Source organism: Manihot esculenta, chromosome 14, assembly GCF_001659605.2.
Source record: "Manihot esculenta cultivar AM560-2 chromosome 14, M.esculenta_v8, whole genome shotgun sequence".
In the NCBI taxonomy this organism is placed as follows: Eukaryota; Viridiplantae; Streptophyta; class Magnoliopsida; order Malpighiales; family Euphorbiaceae; genus Manihot; species Manihot esculenta.
Window position 1 is genome coordinate 5,803,251 of NC_035174.2, and position 19,154 is coordinate 5,822,404.

General features: G+C 32.1%; 4 protein-coding genes across 9 annotated transcripts; 1 reads left to right on the forward strand and 3 right to left on the reverse strand.

Moving 5' to 3' along the window:
- Window positions 1–1,313: 1,313 nt before the first annotated feature.
- LOC110599851 lies at window positions 1,314–3,563 on the reverse strand. The gene is made up of 6 exons (XM_021736441.2): window positions 3,551–3,563; window positions 3,259–3,512; window positions 3,091–3,156; window positions 2,200–2,296; window positions 1,924–1,980; window positions 1,314–1,605 (listed from the first exon to the last, which is right to left on the reverse strand). Exons 1-6 carry the CDS (start codon window positions 3,561–3,563, stop codon window positions 1,496–1,498), a joined length of 597 nt encoding a protein of 198 aa, XP_021592133.1. The 3' UTR covers window positions 1,314–1,495.
- Window positions 3,436–5,941, forward strand: LOC110630839 (uncharacterized protein At5g50100, chloroplastic). Of its 2 annotated transcripts, XM_021778444.2 has the most exons (8): window positions 3,436–3,732; window positions 3,999–4,141; window positions 4,223–4,330; window positions 4,630–4,686; window positions 5,078–5,143; window positions 5,223–5,283; window positions 5,397–5,440; window positions 5,628–5,941. In XM_021778444.2, exons 1-8 carry the CDS (start codon window positions 3,573–3,575, stop codon window positions 5,664–5,666), a joined length of 678 nt encoding a protein of 225 aa, XP_021634136.1. In that variant the 5' UTR covers window positions 3,436–3,572; the 3' UTR covers window positions 5,667–5,941. The 2 variants fall into 2 exon arrangements, with proteins under 2 accessions (XP_021634136.1, XP_021634137.1); XM_021778445.2 differs by lacking the exon at window positions 4,630–4,686.
- A 610-nt stretch (window positions 5,942–6,551) lies between these two features.
- On the reverse strand, window positions 6,552–11,443 carry LOC110630838 (calmodulin-binding protein 60 A). Of its 4 annotated transcripts, none has more exons than XM_021778438.2 (8): window positions 11,314–11,443; window positions 10,841–10,995; window positions 10,175–10,253; window positions 9,695–9,747; window positions 9,035–9,525; window positions 8,412–8,572; window positions 7,593–7,799; window positions 6,552–7,503 (listed from the first exon to the last, which is right to left on the reverse strand). In XM_021778438.2, the coding sequence occupies exons 2-8, from the start codon at window positions 10,927–10,929 to the stop codon at window positions 6,883–6,885; spliced, it is 1,701 nt and encodes a 566-aa protein (XP_021634130.1). In that variant the 5' UTR covers window positions 10,930–10,995; window positions 11,314–11,443; the 3' UTR covers window positions 6,552–6,882. The 4 variants fall into 4 exon arrangements, with proteins under 4 accessions (XP_021634130.1, XP_043806206.1, XP_021634135.1 ...); XM_043950271.1 differs by lacking the exon at window positions 11,314–11,443 and adding an exon at window positions 11,176–11,298; XM_021778443.2 differs by lacking the exon at window positions 10,841–10,995 and having other exon boundaries at window positions 11,314–11,358.
- Window positions 11,444–16,574: 5,131 nt separating this feature from the next.
- Window positions 16,575–17,663, reverse strand: LOC110600280 (snakin-2). Of its 2 annotated transcripts, none has more exons than XM_021737096.2 (4): window positions 17,319–17,663; window positions 17,194–17,240; window positions 17,045–17,091; window positions 16,575–16,974 (listed from the first exon to the last, which is right to left on the reverse strand). In XM_021737096.2, the coding sequence occupies exons 1-4, from the start codon at window positions 17,370–17,372 to the stop codon at window positions 16,790–16,792; spliced, it is 333 nt and encodes a 110-aa protein (XP_021592788.1). In that variant the 5' UTR covers window positions 17,373–17,663; the 3' UTR covers window positions 16,575–16,789. The 2 variants fall into 2 exon arrangements, with proteins under 2 accessions (XP_021592788.1, XP_021592789.1); XM_021737097.2 differs by having other exon boundaries at window positions 17,045–17,087; window positions 17,193–17,240; window positions 17,319–17,643.
- Between the last annotated feature and the right edge of the window lie 1,491 nt (window positions 17,664–19,154).

A 19,154-nucleotide genomic window follows, 5' to 3' on the forward strand; every position in this document is an offset into this window, starting at 1 on the left:
ATTTCATCATTGCAAAAGTCATCCGATTGACATTTTATTATTTTTTATTTTTGCTTTTGGCATAAAAGAATGAAATTAATTAACAAAAATAGGTTGGACTGGATTATTATAATGACAGACCAAAACTTATAAATATTTTGCAATTAGAATTTTGTTTTAAAAAAAATTATTTTTGAAAAACTTCTCAATCATCAATCATCTTTGGAGCCTACCAACAACCGAAAGCTGGACGCCGTCCATATTCCTCTCCTTTCCCACCTAATTTAATTTAAGAACGTTCAAAGACGAGGCAGGAAATGGGCATGGCAATGCGGGGCCAGCCTGGATTTCTGGTTGGAATTTTATTCTAATTTTTTCAATATAATTATAAATATTATTCCCGCAATTTCAAAACTATTATTCATCTTTTCTTTTTAAATTATCTTAAAATCGTTGTATTTTTTATATAAATTCATTATCATTGAAAATCAAACGTTGTTATATTTTAACCTTTTCATAATTTAGTATCGACATCCAGTAGGAATAATTGAAAAAACAAAAATAATTTATTTCAGAAACAATAATTTTAAAATTTTTTCTCGAAAAATGACTTAATTTTTTAATTAAAAAAATTTCTAGTAATTTATTTTCTTGAGTGATTCAAATATAAAAAATACAAAAAAAATCTGAAAGTTATTTTAAACGAAATATATGAACGTTAAGCTCAATTCAAATTCAGATTTGAAATTTGATTTTTAATTTATTGATATCTAATTAATTCTGAGGAAAATTAAACGTTATTTATCTTGTTGACTAAGCTCATAAACTCATCGGTTTGAGTATGGACTTACTATTGAAGTAATTATTTTTTATTAATTATATTTAAAATTCATTTAACGTCACGATGATGAACCTAATAAATTATAATAATGACACAATTAATTAAATTACAATGGTTATGAATCACATATATTTTCCATAGTTATATATACATATTGTACTTTTTTAATTCAGTCAAATATTAATGTCTTGTTTGGAGCAATTTATTTTGGAAGAACAAAATTCAAATAAATCCGTACTTAATTATAAATGGTTCATTAAATTAAAAAATGAAAACAAACCCATTTTTAACGTTGTTTAGCTGATCTATAACAGTTAATTTTTAGCTGAATTTGTTACCTTTTTCTGTATAAAAGAGGACTATCAATAAAGGGGAGGGGACATAATTTTTCTCATCCAAACAAAAGCTTCTGTTAGCTTGTCTATCTTGGAGGCTCTAGTTTTCCTCGAATTAAACCTGGTACTTCTCTCAGTCTTTCTTTTATCTATCAAAATTGGTAAAGCAAGAAACATGCTTTTCACATAAATTTCCTTGTTCATAATCCAAGACCAGTAACCAGGTCTCAGGTTATAGGACACAGCAGAACAAGAATTCGTTTACAAGAAGCTGGGGATTATTCCACTTAAAAACAAACAAAATCATGAAACATCCAATGTTGTCATCAGCAATAACTGCTCATTCAAGCACTTCCCTCTTCTGCTTTTCTATCCACCAAGCACGTTCCTCTTCTTCATTTCTATCTACCACCCGCATTAAAACAACTGCACAAACTTGAAGGCACAAGGCTGCGGTAGACACGCAATGTAAGAGTACTCACAGACATAAAAGGCAAACAAAATCTAACATCACTGTGTAAACATATATATATAAACTTCAAAGACAAGTCAAAGTAAAAAAGTGGATGTTATGAGACACACATGCGGTTAATTTATCACAAAGCCATTCATGATATGAGAAGGCGGCATAACATTTGAGCAGTCAACACAATAGAAAATGTTGTTGCTAATGGCTGCTCAAACGAAATTTCACAATCAGGAAAGGTGGTTTTTGTGTTCTTACTACCATGACCGACATAAAAAGCTTTCAATGGGAACAAATGTTACCCTTGTAGGGAGGATATGGAGCTTGCATATGCAGTGCAGTCAAGTCTTCGCAAACATCTAAAGAGGAGGAAATAAAACCTTCTTATAGCAATTCATACTTCAACAAGCAGGCAAACCTTTTTAAATTTGCTCAGCCCTACGGGTGATATTTGCTAAATATAAAGGCACATTCAATGGCAAAGGTGTCTTATACAGCTGCAAATAAGCAAGGTGCAGAAAGTGGACAAGAAAAAGAACATGCATGTGATTAGGGCATCAAAAGGACATGTAACCTACCAAATCCAATTATAAGACCGTCTGGAACTCTTTTAACCCTCCCCACACTCTTCTTATGGGATTTGAATCGCTTGAGGGCTGGGTCTTCTGCCAAAAGCTGCAATATGTAGATTTAGAACCACAGAGCTCATGAATTAAAAACACCCCAAGTGACACTATGCCAAGTTGAGTTTACACATTAATTTGCACAACAACAAAATAATGCAGGTACGGTTGGACATTTATAGGTTAAAATACGAAAAGTTCCTTCACAAAAGTCATATAGTTTAGAGTCTTCAGACAGCTTGTGCTTAGCTAGCATTATCTTCATGCAGAAACCCCACTTAAATGACTTTCTAAGAGTGAGAAAGGAATAGATACCATGTCTTAAAACAAAAAGAAAATGAAGCCATGTTATTTCATCAAAGCATAGAATGCAAGTGATGACTCAAAAAGCTCCAATAAGACCAGGAAATCCCAGTTCCACCATCCCAGCTGTGCCCTCAGGTGCCACTATTTTGTCCCTTAACACAAAAAAAAAGGTCGTTAATCATACGCGAAACCAAAAGATATCCAAAGCATGTCACTGGACCAAGTTGGTATTCAGATGATGGATCAACAATCAAGCCAGCACAATCGAAATTCAAGAACTCTTATTATCTAAAAGATTATACATTATACTAGACTGAAATGTCGCAAGCGATTTACTCGAAGGGAAAATCTTGATATCCATAAGACATTACAGCGGAAAGACCCTTTCTTTGAAGATACTTAAATAGTCATAAAAATGAAGAATAAAACATCTTTTCACCCCAAAAAAAGGGTTTTCAAAAACCTAAGCAATTAAGCAATAGCAAGTCATGACTGAGAAAAAGAAACTGTGAGGGAGAGATTGAGAAAGGAGAAACACACAGCTTTTTCGCGAGGCCCGGGTTCGACGTCGAATCCAGGACGCGAAAGAGAGAGTGCGTCCTGAGCCTTACGAATTACGAAAGAGAAGAAACGGTAAGAGGAATAGCTAAATCAAATACAAATCAATCAGAAAAACATCGATCAGATATAATCATAAGAACAAATTACCTGAGAGTGAGACCGAAAACGAGAAGAGATGGTGGAATTATTGAGCAAGAATGCCTTTTTTTTTTTTCCTTCTTCACGAGAAAAAATGATGGGGAGCGTGATCAGAATGGCTGACCCACCAGGAAATCTCTCCTTAAAAATTGAAATAATGGATTTTGCAGTGGTGCCCCTGTATACTTTCCTCTTTCTTTTCTTCTTCGTATAAAAATGTGATTTTGGTGAAGCCCCGTCTGCCACGTATCTGAAGCAGTTGCCTTAAAACAGTTTCATTCTACGAGCTCAAACCAAAAGCTTGGAAACCACATGAGAAGAAAATGGCGTTGAGAGGAGCTGCCGTTGCATGCATTAGTGCAAGAAAATTTAATCATCCATCATCTATTCTTTCAATTCCTCGCTATCTCAGCCTCAGGTTTCATCATTCCTCTTCACCTCCTCTCCAGGGAAGATTTACATCATATCCCACTTTGAAAACTGGTGATCAATCACCCTCTGTGATTGACTTTCTCTTTAATTTCATCTTTTATATGTGATTTCATTTCATTTATTGATGGGCTCTTTTCTATTAGAAAAAAAAAAATATTAGTTTACATGCTCATTAGAAAGAACTTTGAGTTTGGTTGGTTTTTGGGACTGTTTCAGAACCTCTTTAATATATGACGTCAAAAGAATCGTTGTAAGAAAGTTTTTTCGATTGTTGCAGTTGCTCTATTGTCATGTAAATGTAGATGGTCTCTTTCCAGGATTCAGGGATTCAATTCGTGCAATACATGAGGCAACCGTGGATCCTATAACCACCAAGAAACAAGATGAGAAGGAAGAATCGCAGCAGAACTGGAAAATTAAAATGCTATACGATGGAGATTGCCCTCTTTGCATGCGCGAGGTCTGCACTTAGCTCTCATTCCTGCTATTTTATTTCTTTCTTTGTTTCCTTATTTGTTTATTAGCTTAATTATATTGACAGGTCAATATGCTTAGGGAGAGGAATAAAAGCTATGGCACTATAAAGTTTGTTGATATAAGTGCAGAGGATTACTCAGCAGAGGACAATCAAGGCCTAGATTACAAAACGGTAAGTAACTCGACCATGAATCTGCTCATGCTCACATGCGATCTGTATCAAAAGGAGATGATGATAGGATTAAAAAAAAATAAAGATAGAAACCAAGTCCATTATGGGTACTTATCTTAAAAAACCTACTCATTGAATCTGATTATTACTTGATACTGTTTTATTGGCTAGATTTTTTCGGTTTTCCTCTAAGTCGTGATGCTTGACTAACTGCACATTGTTTTGATGCTTAGCAAACTTTAGAGCAGCATTTTGTTATGTGTGCCTGGTGACAGTGACGAGTGTAGTTCATTTTGTAGGTTATGGGAAGAATTCATGCAGTCCTTTCTGATGGAACTGTGGTCACAGATGTTGAAGTATGCCTCCATTCTTAGCCTTTGTCCATCAAGTCTGCTTTCAGATTAGTAGTCCTGTTGCTATGTCCTCCTTAATGTGTCCTACTAATTGTTTCCATGAATCTTGCTGCTATAAGGTTTAGGATTTTGTGAAGTTAGTGGATGATCAAGTAAACTGTAAAAGCTAAATATCAGCTACTGATATTTGAGCTTGAACTCTAGCTCAAGTTCTCCATGAACTGATTAAAAAAAAACTTCTTGATGTCACTATTGCTGTTCTATAGAAGAGGTTCAGTTATAGATTTAGTGACATTATCAGAACAACATGATTTTGCTCTTATTAATCTATAGATTGCGAAACCCATATAAGTTGAGCTATTTCCAAAACAATTGATGTTATTGACAACTTCAGGCATTTAGAAGATTATATGAAGAAGTTGGTCTTGGATGGGTGTATGCCATTACTAAATATGAACCTGTAAGTCTCATATAATCATCTGTTGATTCCTTTTCTTCTCAATAATGTTTTATTATTGACAACATCATGCTATTTTTAGGTTGCATCAATAGCTGATGCTGTATATGGTGTTTGGGCTAAATATCGTCTTCAAATTACTGGTAACAGCAGTATTTGCTTCTTGACTTGATTCATGGCTACTAGAATTCTGTTATTTCTTTTTCTCAGTGGAAGACTTCAGTTGTTTAATGTCAATGGCATTTTTTGGTCTTAGGCCGACCACCTCTAGAAGAAGTATTGGAAGCAAGAAAAAAGAAGGTAATAAGCAAGTGCACTGGATAGAATTCTCCAACATCTTAAATGTTAGCATTTGTTTTCTTATCTCTATGTAGTTTTCAGTTTTTATGAGATTAATCAGAAAATCAAAATAACAGTCACTCTCTTAAGCAAGTGCACTGGAAGTTATTTGGTGTTGGTTTACACACGGCTTTCTGTTTTCTTGCAGGGTGAAATATGCAATGATGACAGTGCTTGTAAGATGTGAACTCCCTTCAAAGAACCAGATATTAGGATTTTTTAACAGAATCTCTATAGTTTGATCAACTTTTAATTACATCATGTTCTGAACTTGGTCTTGAGCTCATATCCAGAAGCTGCCACAACTAAAGAAAAAGGTGTCTTCCTTTCTGATAGTGGTGGATATTCTCGATAATATATCCTACTAGTAGTGATGTAATACGATATGTTACACAAATGCTACTGTAAATCTCAGACTTGTATATCGTTCTTATACCAAAAGTGGCTCCATGATTTGACTCATAGTTCTCATCTCTTTTCCCATCACCCACTGTTATTCATTGTCTCGGCTCATATGCCACCGCCTACTTCCTTTCGGTTTTCTTCTCCAATATTTGCATTTGAGGCTAGCTTTCCTTCTTGTGACTTCCAGTGGTTTTTTTTATTCGGTTTGAATGTAGTTGGGTGCTTCGTGTATTTCAGTTTGTTTTGAATCTTCTTTTTTGTTAATTGTTTCTGTTAAATTTGGTTGTCCAGTCTAGCCAGCCATTCAGGCAATGGTCAGGTACGCCCCTACATCTGAGGATTTCTTGAAGCCTCCTCCATCAAAACCATCAGAGATGGGCTCGATTAAAACTTAAAATTCTCTATGACAAATTGATGATGAAAATAAATGTTGTTATACAAAGAGTCACTATTAACAACATCCTTTCTGCGTTGAGAATTTTGGGTGGCGAAACCCATTATCCCTACCTGCCAAAAGATGGATAAAAGCAAACTGATAGTTGTGGCCTTATCTGAAATGAAAATTTCAAGATGCCACAAAAATTTCACCTCAGCATGCCATGAATGGTGCTAATGAGCAGTTCAACGTAACAAATAGCATACAGTGCTCATCACAGATGGATGGATATTGAAAAAATATTCAATTGCTTTTATTGCAGAAATGCACAAGTACAAAATGATAATAACATGAAAGCTACATAATTTGAAGCATAACTGTTTTTTGCAGCTTTAACTCTTGTATTCAGGCTTGAACTTGAGCAACGCATTGCATCTACCTATGTACAGTCTAATGTCAAAAGAAAAGATTAAACTCCACGGCATGGCCAGGACATATAAATCAGATGTATCTACAACTTCTGACGCCCACTTGACTTGAAAACTGCACACAAAATTTTTACTCAGGCAGCACTGTCTGATACTATATTCGGCCATTTGATGGTAACTTTTTCTGTATTCAACTAATATCTATGAAATTCTCTAACACGAGTCTTTTTTGAAGCCACATGTCTCCTAATAGAGAACCATTTCAACACACTAGAGATCTTTGTCCATCTTCTCTGAGCCTTATCAACTGCAACAGCTGTAGAACGCGTCAATAGGAAGCCATCCAGAGCACTTTGTAAATCAGCTGGGGGTTCCAGACTAAGATTTTGAGACTGCAGATCTGTATCAAAAAACCGCAGATGATCCTCATCACAGAAAGCTTGAGTCATGGCATCAGTGTCACATAAGAGAGGGTTGGAGACTTGGCCTGGGAAACTCAGTGTCTGATCATATCTAAGACCCATATTTTCAATACTGTGCAAAGAATAATCATCCAAGCTACTCACACCCCCAACAGAATACATAGATGAAATGATATCTGGAGAAGCAGCATTTGGCTGTGGATAATCAAATCCACCCATCTTGTGTGAAGCCAAAACCTTGCTTCCATTAGAATTCTCTGTCCTGGGCGAATGTGAGGGGTAAGGAATGTTGGACAAGTGGGAAGAGCCATCCACAAGAGAAGCTTCATCATCAAAAGAGATAACATCCTCAGGGTGTTCAAATGCAGCAATTACCAAAGTTTGAGCATCAACCTGATGGCAAAATTGACCCTGAGAAGCCCAAAAAATAGAAAAACAAGTACTAAATAAAATAAAAGTTGAGGTTAAAAGAGTTGGCGTACCTTCTCAGTTTCAGACAGCTTATCTACAGGAACATACTGGCAATCAGAAAGGAGCCCCATAACTTGTCCCACAACATTGAAGACCACACCACTTTTCGGTTGAGAACCAGGAGTGCAGTATAAATACATTTTCTTATCCAGCACACATGTCCGTGCATGTTCTACAGTTACCTCCCACATCTTAGCGGACATACCTGTGCCAAGAACCTGCACATACCCATTAAAATCTTCATCTTAAGAAATCACAGTAGCTAAACTTATTCAAGAAAGACGCAAAACCTTAATGAGGCATGGACACAAAACATGGCAAACTGAGGTCAAGTTTATTTCAGTTCTCAGTTTCTGGTTCTCAATTTTCATCCTTGGAGAAGTGCCTAGCAGCCAAGGACAATGATAAAATATTTCCACCTTACATGGGCTTGAGGTGTCGGCCACGGTGAAATTTAAAGCATACATGCTTATTGGTATTGATCAGTTATACAAAAATAAGGTGCTGACATCAATCAAGATACTGCTTTCAACTTAGTCACTAACAAAACAATCTCAATTTCCTTTATAAGTTTCTTAAGTTGAGAAGGCGTTCCAGTTATGAATAGGCAAGGTTTTTCTTTAACCAATTTCTGACTTTCAAGAAGACATTTTATTATTTTCCAATTTAAAAATAAAATATTACGAGGTCATAAATGCAGGATTCTGAAAAGTAAATAACTTACGAAAACTGTGCTAGGTCCCCAATAATTTGAATGGAAGATAATAAAAAGCATCACAAAGGTATAATTTACAAATTACAACTTATGAGATAAAAGCAATAAATCTTACGTGGCGAAGCCTTTGAGGATCTATAAAGAGCTGAGTCAGGAAATCTTTCACAGTGTTGATATTTTCCCTACTCAATCGCTTATGGAAAGCCCCATCTTTTCCAATCTTTTCTAATCTCCATACCTCATCAAACAGCGATGGAGGGTGGTGCTTCTTGTACACTGCAACCAAAAACAAATGGTGAAAACAAAATTCACTTCTATCTAATTCTCATGATTACTAAACTAAAACCTTTTCTCCTCATAACTTTTGGACTTCCCAGAATGCATCAGTTCATACAGTTTACCTGACAGCCAACATCAGTATCTCAATGTTATCAATTCAGAAAGTCTAAATAAGACATCCACCTCCCTGGCTGAGGGAGGCACTTTTTGTAAAAGTCACATTTATAGCCATATCTCATAAGCATGCTCATCAAATAATTTTCAATAGTTTCATCGGAGTCAATTTCTAAGATATTTAGTCACAGAATGATTCCGACTGACCATTCTACAGAATAGTTTTTTTTTCCCCAATGAGTTTCAATTTTCACTTTTATTTTGCAAGTAAAAACTAAAGTGCTTTAGATTCTGTGATATTTATACCCTTACTAATCAAATATGAATGCATGAATCAGTACTCACATTCTCCTCGGTGATCCCTGACAATAAAAGATTCTGTCTTTGCCTCCCTCACATTAATTCCATCAAAATTATCCACAAATCTTGCCCCAAGCCTGAACCTACGGCTTCTAGTCCAGCTCGAATTATCTGTAAATGAAATTTCACCCACTATACCAATGCCCTCACTTAGATTCAGAAAAACATCTCCTGTAAGAAGGGGCTTCTTTCCTTCTCTCTCTCTGACAATGTTATTCTTGAACTCATCATGCGCCCAATTGTCACCCTCATCACCATCAAAATCACCTTCAAGAACCACAATTTCCACCTTGGCAGAAGCTTCAGGGCCAGAATTAACTATTTCCCCAGTAAGAATATCAATTAAAGCTACTTTTATGGCAGAATATTCTTCTCCTTCAATTCGAGCACCAGTGAACACTGGAAGAGAGAGGTTGTTTGAGAATTGCAGTTTTAAGCTTCTTAATTCAGAATAATCTTTTTCTTCTCCATTATTTCTGTGCACACAAAAAGAAAAGAAGGGAAAAAGAATTGCTTATAAGACTGTAGCGCCAGGGATTAAGAGACATTACTAGCTTCTAAGAGCACACATTTCTCGCTACTTCTTCCTAGTGCCCTCACATGGATGGATAAAGTTTTCAAAACCTTCAGAAAATTGATTCTTACCGTTTAAAGTTGGCCAAATGTTTTTTAAGAGCTAATTCAATTTCTTCTTTGACCTGTAAATGCAAAATATGGAAGACTGGTCATCAATATACAATCAAAAGGATTCCATGTATTATTCACAAAGAGCAACAGTAAAAGGGAGGTCATCAAGTTAACTAAACTATAGGATTTGCAAGCATTCCTGTTATCTACAATTGCTAAAGCAAATTGAACAAAAGATTGACAAACTCTTAATTAAATATGAATTCCATGAAATTGATGATGCCCATGACACTCATGAAATAACTTGAAGTGTATGTTTCAAATTTCAGTTTACTTTTCATTGCAACTCTATTTTAACCTAGAGTTCCAGGTGGCTTAAAACCTCACTTAGTGAAAAAGACACCAGCCCATCATGCAAAAAGAAATATGCTCAATTGCCAACATATCCCTTTCCAAAGGAAATTGTGGATTAATAAATTATCATGGGAACACACATACCACCCTGCGAATCAATGGCTCCAAAACTGGTTCCAACAAATGGTGGGCTGATTGCATCTTAATCACCTCCTGAACCACACTTAACATTAAAAAGAAGTAAATTAGTTGCTGAAAGAGCAAGTCAAGAAAACCATTACAAGCAAAATTTTTAATAGCCATTAAGATCCAAAGAAAAGGTATTGACAAGAATGATCTTTTGTAAAGAAACGTTTGTTAATTACCAAAAATTATCAACAGAAATACATTCACGTTCCACTACAAAAAGCACAGTTCACACCAATTTTCATGAAGTTGATACACAAAGTAGAAAATTCATTAATTGAACTCACAAGCACCATTCCCCCGTGCAATTTAGAGATCCTAATGTCTCTTTAACAGAACAACCAAAATCAATTTCTCTAAATAACATGCTTAAAGAAAATCAGTAATCAAGTCCATCCAAAATTTAAATTTTTCTCATAAAATTTCAACGATACTCATCATGGGCAAAGCACACTTGCAAGCAATTTCAACTAAGGTGGCAAGGTTTTGACTTGTGTTTCAACTTTCATCATAGAACACAAACTTAGTAATTACAATCTCAATCAAGTTTAGAAACTGAACAAAACCCAATTCGTCTCATTCATAAAATCACAATCCAACAAATTAAGAAAAAAAAAAACTCACTTCTTCAAATTAAACCTCCTCCTCTTCTCCTCAGTATTATTCCCTTCCGGACGAGACTTGGGCTCCTCAGGCTGCCTCTTCTGCGACATTATGACAACCCAAAACAAAACCAAACCCGACCCCCAACAACATCAACAGCAAAACACTATCTGTTGCTGGTAGGCAATAAAAAGAAACAGCGATCATCAACGAGGCCAACAACAGAAAGAGACAAAGAGACCAACATGCGGCACGCAGGAAGAAGAATAAAAGAGGAAGAAGGCAATCAATTATCTATGTGCAGATAGAACGAAAACGGGTATTTTATATGAAGGCAATAATTGCTACTTAATTACCTGCATCCAACAACAACCAAAAAAAAAAAAAAAGTTCTGGTGTTGTGCTTCTGATTTGAAGCTGATGTGGGTCTGTCATGCATGTATATATACATGTATGGATGCATGTGTGTATGTATATGTATGAGGTATGTGTACCTAGTTGCTGCTATCCGTTATCTGGGTTTGGCGGCATCTGCTTTGGCTCTTCGCTCATCTTCGAGGCTCGTCCTTCTGCAGTGAAATCGTTTACAGTAAAGTAAACTGATTACTCCGTTTCGATAAGACAGAGACGGAGAGGAGGCATCTGTGTGGCCCACACAAAGCGCGTTATCAGTGGGTCCGTACATTCCTACGCGGTTTTCGGGTTAAGAATGACTTTTTTTTTTTTTTTAAATTAATAATAATTTTTTTAGATGAACTAGCATTTAAAAGATATTAAAATAATTTATTTATTTATGAGTTAGAAAATCTTTTGGTTCATAATAAATTAGATTTCATAAATCTAAGAAATTTTTAAATTAGGATTTTTTAGAGTTTAAATTAGGACTTTTTAGAGTTTAAATATGGATTTAACTAATATTAATTTTAAAATGTAAATCAATAACGAATTTGACATGTAAACCAATTTTAAGATTTAACTACAATTACAATAAAATTTAAAAAAATGTGGTCTAAAATTAAAAATATTAGTTATAATTATAATTAACGTAAAATTTTAAATTTTTATATTCAATTATATAAATAATTTAAAAGTTAATAAAAAATTTATTATATAAAATTAAAATTTTTAATTATAACATAACTAGTAAAATTTGAGTATTATATTTGGAATGGACATTTATAATTTAAGAAAAATTTCTGTTTACCTACACTGACGTATCATGTAATTGCAATAAATATTTTATATAAAATTCAGTCGTGCTGATTTGATTGATAACGACAACTTCTTTTTTTTCCGTGAGATCGTACAGTCAGTACTTAAATTAAGAATTACTTATTCTTTTAAAAAAAATTATTATTTAGTATTTAAATATAAAAATATTTTTTTAATTTTAAAAAAAATATATTAAAATAATAAAAAATAAAAAATTTATTAAAAAATTTAATCAATTAAATTAAATTAAATTAAATCGAATAAATTAATTTAATTCAATTTAATTTTTATTAAAAATTAATTTAATTTAATTTTTATAAATATTAAAATTTTATAAATTAGATTCCTGAATTTTGAATCGAATCAACATGATACTCATTTTTAATTAAAATATTAATAATATGTTAAAAAATATATTAATTATTTTTTATTAATTTTAATTATTAAATATTAAAATTAATTATTTTAATTTTTATAAAATTAAATTACTGACTATTAAATTTTTTTCTATTATCAAAATTAAATAATAAAATATTTAATATTTCAAATTAAAAAAATTAATTAATAATTTTTTAAATTAATTAATGATTTTTTTAAATTAGGAAATGTTGGTCCACTCCCAATCAATAAGTATACAGCCACGTGTAAAATCAACATTTTAAAACGATAAATCAGTTTATAACTATTTAAAAGTTGCTTGCTGCTTACATGTGCTTACGTCATGATGTGGGTAATCAACGATTAGTATTTTTTAAGGATATTATTAGTATAAAATAGTTATAATCCAGTATCTAGAATTCATTACAATAAAAGACTGTGTTTTATACTCTATTTTGAAAATTAAATTAAAAATATATATTTTAATATCAAATTACACATTTTTATTTTAAAATTATCCATTCCTTTAAAAAAAATCAATCCATTTCACACAGCCCCTCAAACGAAGCCCATCTTTCAAAGCCCAAACCAAGCAAATAACTGACAATTTGCTGAACACTTCGGCACATTATCTTACTTTAGTTCAGAAACTGAAATTATTTGATAAACAAAAATTTAAAATTTCAGTATCTAATTTCTCTATTCAAAAATTAAAAAAAAAAAAACATTTAATTTAATAACATGTGTATTGAGTATGAATTACAATTGAAGCTAAAGCAATCATTATCAGAATATCCAAACCTCACTTCCAGGAATCTTCCTTTGTCTTCATTCCTAAAAATTTTTTCCAACATTATAAATTGCAAGTAAACAATGGAGAAAGCAACCCTCTTCTCCAAATTCCATAACTATCCATGTAATTTTCACATGGGATGATAAGTAAAGTAAAGAGATGATAGTAGCAGTGGAGATAGGAAGGATCTCAATGTCCTGTAACAGTTTTCTACGTCAATTATTGGAAAACAACAACAATTTTACATTGGCAAACTACTTTCCAGGAACGTTCTTCCATTTAGAATTATGTTTTTCCATGCACAAACAAGAACACGTGATTCTAATAATATTATAGTGTTTGATTATGCAATAGGCAAATATTTTAATATCATTTTTCTAAAATTTATTTTTATATATTTTTTTTAATAGAGATTTAAGGTGAATCTATTGATAGAGTGATATGCTTTTTGACTATTTATATATAATATTATAGTGTTTGATTATGCAATCCAATTAAAATTTGACATTAAATGGATTTGATATGATTAAATCTAAGCTCGGGAACATTTTTTTTAATCTATAGTCATGATCTATTAAATAAAACAAAGAATAAAAATGGTAAAATCAACATGCATAAAAGATAATATAAATATTTTTTTTAAAAAAATAGCTTTTAATATAGTTAATTTAATCAAAAAATATATGGTAATTTGAGTTTAATTTCAAATCGAATTAAATTAAATAAATCGAAAATTAAAATGTTAATACTTGATTGAAATAATTATAAATTTTTTTTATATATTATAAAAAATAATTTATTCATTAATTAGTTCTTATTAATTTTTTTAATTAAAATTGAAATAATTAAAATTTTAAAAAAATTAAATAAAATTAAAAATTAAAAAATTAAAATTAAAATTTTAAATTAATTTAATTTAATAAAATTTTTAATTCAAACGAAATATAACTCACCGATAATTAAATTAATATATTAATAAAAATAAAATAAATTAACATAAATAGACAATAGAGAAATATAAGTACACAATAATTACCGGAACTGTTGAGAGTAATAACATATGTATGTATTTCCAATATTTTTGTGTTTAGTCATTTATCTAGTTTATGTACAAGTATGTAACAATTTTGATTTAAAAAATATTATTTTGAAAAATTTTAAATCAACGTAAAATTAGAAGTAAACCAAATCTAACTATTTAAAAAAATTAAAATTAAAATTAAACCGATCGTCCAAAGCCTAAATAGTTAAATTTTGATGTTCGTACTTTTTAAATTTATCCTGTAAAAAAAAATCGATTTAATTTAATTGAATTTATTCTATTAATTTTATTTGAAAAAAAATTATTACAATAAACAATCACGTGTGTGGTCAGGCAATGACGAGCGGTGACCAAATGAGTTGGGCGGTCCGTAAAAGTTTGTGGAATATAAAGTTCATTATGCAGATTAATACGTCAAGTGGGTCCATGTGTTTGAAACTCCCTCCGCCCTCCCAAATTTCAGTTTGCCTCCATTTCATGTCATGAGATTTTTTTTTGCCTTCACTTGTCTCTAGAAATCCCTTGAGTTTGAAACATATAATTTTTTATTCGAATGGGATAAAAATATTGTCTATAATTAATGTGATAGCATTATCGTAGAGATGAATATTCGTATAGTAATTTTTATTACTGAATATTTTTTTATATAGTTTCATTTATAAAAAAATATATAAGCCTAAATAAATAAGTATTATTAAATAGGATTTAAAGATATATAAAAAAAAATACACCTTAAAACCTTAATTTGAATTAAGAAAATTTGATCTAGTTGAGGATTTAAATTCTAAATAGTTAAAATTTATTCGGTGTTACTTCTAGTAACATATTAGATAGTCCAAAAAGAATCATATGAAATAAAAAGATACTTCAGTAAAGCATAAAAAAAATTATTAAACACATATTAGAGTATTGTCGAAAATCATCAAAGAGAAATTCAAATTCATCAATCGTTCTAGGAGATATAAGAACTAACCACAAGAACACAGATCCAGCAACACTAGAGAGAAGCCATCGTAGAGAAATGAGAATTCAACCTTCAGATTGATAAAATTACTACACCCATAGTTAAAAGAGATAATATGCAATCCATTAAAAGTTAGAAGAAGAGACGATTAATGACAAGCTCTAAACAAATAGATCAAGACTAAAACTGAGTAGTAGCTTATTATTTAGATTATGGTGACTACATCACCTAAAACTACGAGAAGTAACATACAATCCAACTAAAAAACTGATCCGTTGCCTCTCCTTACTCACTGAACAAAAATCATCGAATTATCATGAGTTGAGAGCCGACAACCTAAAATAAAGAAGACAAAATCAATAATAGGAGGAGAAAAAAAAAAAGTCTAACTAAGAGTCCTCCACCTTAAACACCAATAAAAACAAGAAAAAAAAAGAGATATATACACCCACCCAATCGTGGAGAGGATAAATTCACGATCATACATGGAATATTTTCCCATCTAGAGAGACAGAGAAGCCTCCCAAGAGGCACAGTTTCAAGGAGAATGACAGATTCTCTCTACCAAATTAATTCATACATTTTAGTATAAACAATAATTTTCTTAAACATATTTTAATGTGAAGTTAAATGAATAAATAATTTGAATTAATAATATAAAGAAATTTTTACTTTAGACGAATTGAACGTAATTTCTGAGCAAGCTTTATTATTTTAGACTCATCTTGATAAAGTGTGTAGTTAAATTTAAACTATCAAATTTTCATTTAGAACTATTTTGAAAAATAATTACTACAACTTTTTTTTAAACTTTTTTTTCCAGCTTAATTATTTTTACCTTTTTTTTTAAACAACCTCCTTTCAAAAAAATAACTGTAAATTTCCACTAATATTTAATTAATTACAAAATCGGAATCAAATTCCTTTTTAAAGTGCCTGTTTTGCTTATATAAATGTGAAAATGAAATCAAAATTATGTTGTCGTTACTGAAAATTTATATATATTAAATAATATTTTAATTTGAAAATAACAACTCATTGTTCAAGTAAAATAAAAATATATATAGAAGCTAACATTATTATCACTCTAATATTTTAAAATTAAGTAAATAATAATTTAGTTTCTATATTTTAATGAAACTTATAGTCTAATTTTTATATTTTTGAATAAAAATATTTACAGAATTCTCATTTTCTTGATATGATAAAGATAATAAAAAATTTAAAATATCAATTAAATTAAATTTAAATTGATTAATATGCGTTTTAAAAGTGATGCAATTATGCATTCACAGATTTAATCTAGTCTAATGATAAATATACCTAAATAGATTTAAAAAATTTTAGATTTTGCTATCCGATCATATTTAAAAAGAAAAAGTGATGCAATTATGATAGATTTAATAAGAAAGAGAGCTAAAGAGTCAAAACACATTATCAGAAAGCCCATCAGCCCAACTCATCTGCGCTGGAGCTGAAAGTTGCAGAGAATCCTAAAAGATAAACAGCAGATAGCCCAATCCACCATTAAATATTTTACATGTACTGTCGCACACTCCAAAGGAAGAGAAGCTATGCAGCCTAAGGGCACTTGGTCTTGTTTCCATGGGTGATCATCTGTGTGTAGCATTTTCCACAAACTTCTCTGTTCCCTGAAGTCCCTGGTGGCACACACTTGCACCTCACACAGCACGTGCCACATGCCCTGGTGCACAATTTAGGTCTTGAGTGAAGGCTGCATCTCCGCTTGCATAGCCCTCCACAATCTGGTTGATTAGTCAAATTAGACACCCAACTGGCCAACAAATACAGGTAAAATAAGGTTAATACACCCACCTATTCCTTGCATGAGCCTCCTGTTTCCACCTCTAACACCAATCTGCGGGAAAAGAAAATTAAACGCATATACGCATCAGCAATCGAAACATGCAAGCATTTTGGAAATGAAAGAAAACACAAAACTGCAAATATGTAGATATGTTGCCTGGGTAGTGTGAGCCACTTCTGGGTCTGTCTTGAGATCAGATGAAACCTGCAAGCATGCAATATTCAAGAAACCTTGTAAGGCATGCAGTGTGTATAGCAAGAAGAACCTGAAACCAGCCTTTACCTCTGCAAGGCAGAATAGAAAAACGGCCAATACAAGAAACAATCTGATTCCCATGGCTGCTGCCTGCTAGTGGAGAAAACGAATCGAAGGAGCGGTGTGGTTATCGCAGTTCGTGCACTTTATAAAACCACTGAAGAACTACTTATCGAATAGAAAAGACGCAATAATGGTCTCTAATAAGGGGAGAGAGAGAAATTAATAATCTGAACAGACGAACCCGAGCAGATTCCCATGGTGTGATGGTACTGAATTTGAAAAGCAAAAGTGAAATGAGAAAAAATGTCCAACTTGAATTGATGATGCTTTAAATCATTACACAAGACAGCTGGTTTATGGTTATAACTTGTAAGAACTGGTACAGCTTTCATGGAAATGGTCCTGCCATCACCAAACTAGAGTACTATATATGATTTTGATCACGGTGGATCCCATTGAACATATATAAAAGACCTATTATCAAATTCACAGATCACCACAAATTGCAGAGGCAGAAACTGAAACTGGCCCACATTAGTTGTTTTGGCTCGTGAAATAAAATTGCATTAATATTTATCCCAGAAAATTAATGTGATATAAAATTTATTAGTTGATTTATTAATTTTATAAAAATATCTATTAATTAGTTTCTCATCAATATTAAAACATTTTAAACTGTTTTACATGTTTTTCAAAATTTTATAAATATTTTAATATAATTTTTAAATTCAAAAGACTGATTAATGTACATTGAATCAAATAATAATTTTTCCATAGTTATTAACATCTTTATTATTATTGAAGCAACTGAAACTTGTAGTGGTAATGATTTGAACTGGGTGAGCAATCCAGGCTGGACTTGGGTGTGGAAACCATCTCTTGATGCACCTGGCTTGCACCTTGCATTTGGTATTCCCTTGGTCCCAGTGTCGCCCAAAAATGACAAAGTACGACTCGCCTTATTGTGTTTAGGCATCAGTCTCGGCGAGGCCATGCTTATAATGTATGTGTAAAAAGGCTGTCTCCAAATCACACATCAATCTCCTTAATTACATAGTCTAATTAACACACATACATTTACATTTATTATCATTTTTTAATCGCTTAATGCATTAATGAGTCTACCCAATAAAGCCTAGAGTCCCAAACCAACCCTATCCAGAAACCAAGTTAATAGAAATCAAACCGACCAAATACATTTAGAATCAAACCACACAGCTCACCCTAGGAAAAGGTAGGAGGCACATTATAACCTCTAGAAAGTAAGCTTCTTTATCCAAGACCACCAACGTTGAGAGCAGGAATATATAGAAGCCACAAGAATTTGTTGTCATCCTCATAGCTCAATTATCAAGAAACCATGAAGAAAGAGACTCCATGCTTCAAAACCACTGACGACCATACTCCAAGAGGTGACGGGACCTAGCTCAGTACATCTTAGTCTATTTTAGCCTTTGTGTATACTGCATGAATATCGCGCGGTGATAACACTTAAGGTGTCGACATCCATGCAAGCAAGATCTTCCCTCGAGCAGAAGCAAACCCACCCACAGATGCAAACAGAGACTCACTAAAGATACATCTTCAAGCACATCTCTTCATGAAACTCTCACTTTAGGCCCATATATATTCAACAATTGCAACCTATAAAAAGAAAAGAGTAAACTTTAGTTCCTCTGATTTATTTAAATGCCTATTTTAATTTAATACTTCACATTTAAAAAAATTGGAACTTAGTTTCTACTGTTAGAATTAATTTTAATTTTTCGTTAATTTTCATGAGAAAAATTAAAATACCCTTAATCGTAGCGCCTATGTAGAGAAAAAATTAGAGAAATTAAACTATTAAATTATTGAATA

Coding starts and splice junctions, on each gene's coding strand:
- LOC110599851 (XM_021736441.2), bottom strand. Junction 1,981..2,199: donor CGGTCTTATAATTGGATTTG/GTAGGTTACATG, acceptor CCTCCTCTTTAG/ATGTTTGCGAAGACTTGACT. Junction 1,606..1,923: donor TCCATATCCTCCCTACAAGG/GTAACATTTGTT, acceptor TGTCTACCGCAG/CCTTGTGCCTTCAAGTTTGT.
- LOC110630839 (XM_021778444.2), top strand. CDS start 3,573: ATGGCGTTGAGAGGAGCTGCCGTTGCATGCATTAGTGCAAGAAAATTT. Junction 5,144..5,222: donor CCATTACTAAATATGAACCT/GTAAGTCTCATA, acceptor TGCTATTTTTAG/GTTGCATCAATAGCTGATGC. Junction 5,441..5,627: donor TGGAAGCAAGAAAAAAGAAG/GTAATAAGCAAG, acceptor GTTTTCTTGCAG/GGTGAAATATGCAATGATGA.
- LOC110630838 (XM_021778438.2), bottom strand. CDS start 10,929: ATGTCGCAGAAGAGGCAGCCTGAGGAGCCCAAGTCTCGTCCGGAAGGG. Junction 9,748..10,174: donor AGCCATTGATTCGCAGGGTG/GTATGTGTGTTC, acceptor TTGCATTTACAG/GTCAAAGAAGAAATTGAATT. Junction 7,800..8,411: donor ATCCTCAAAGGCTTCGCCAC/GTAAGATTTATT, acceptor GGGTATGTGCAG/GTTCTTGGCACAGGTATGTC.
- LOC110600280 (XM_021737096.2), bottom strand. CDS start 17,372: ATGGGAATCAGATTGTTTCTTGTATTGGCCGTTTTTCTATTCTGCCTT. Junction 17,241..17,318: donor TTCTATTCTGCCTTGCAGAG/GTAAAGGCTGGT, acceptor GCATGCTTGCAG/GTTTCATCTGATCTCAAGAC. Junction 17,092..17,193: donor GAAGTGGCTCACACTACCCA/GGCAACATATCT, acceptor TTTTCTTTTCCC/GCAGATTGGTGTTAGAGGTG.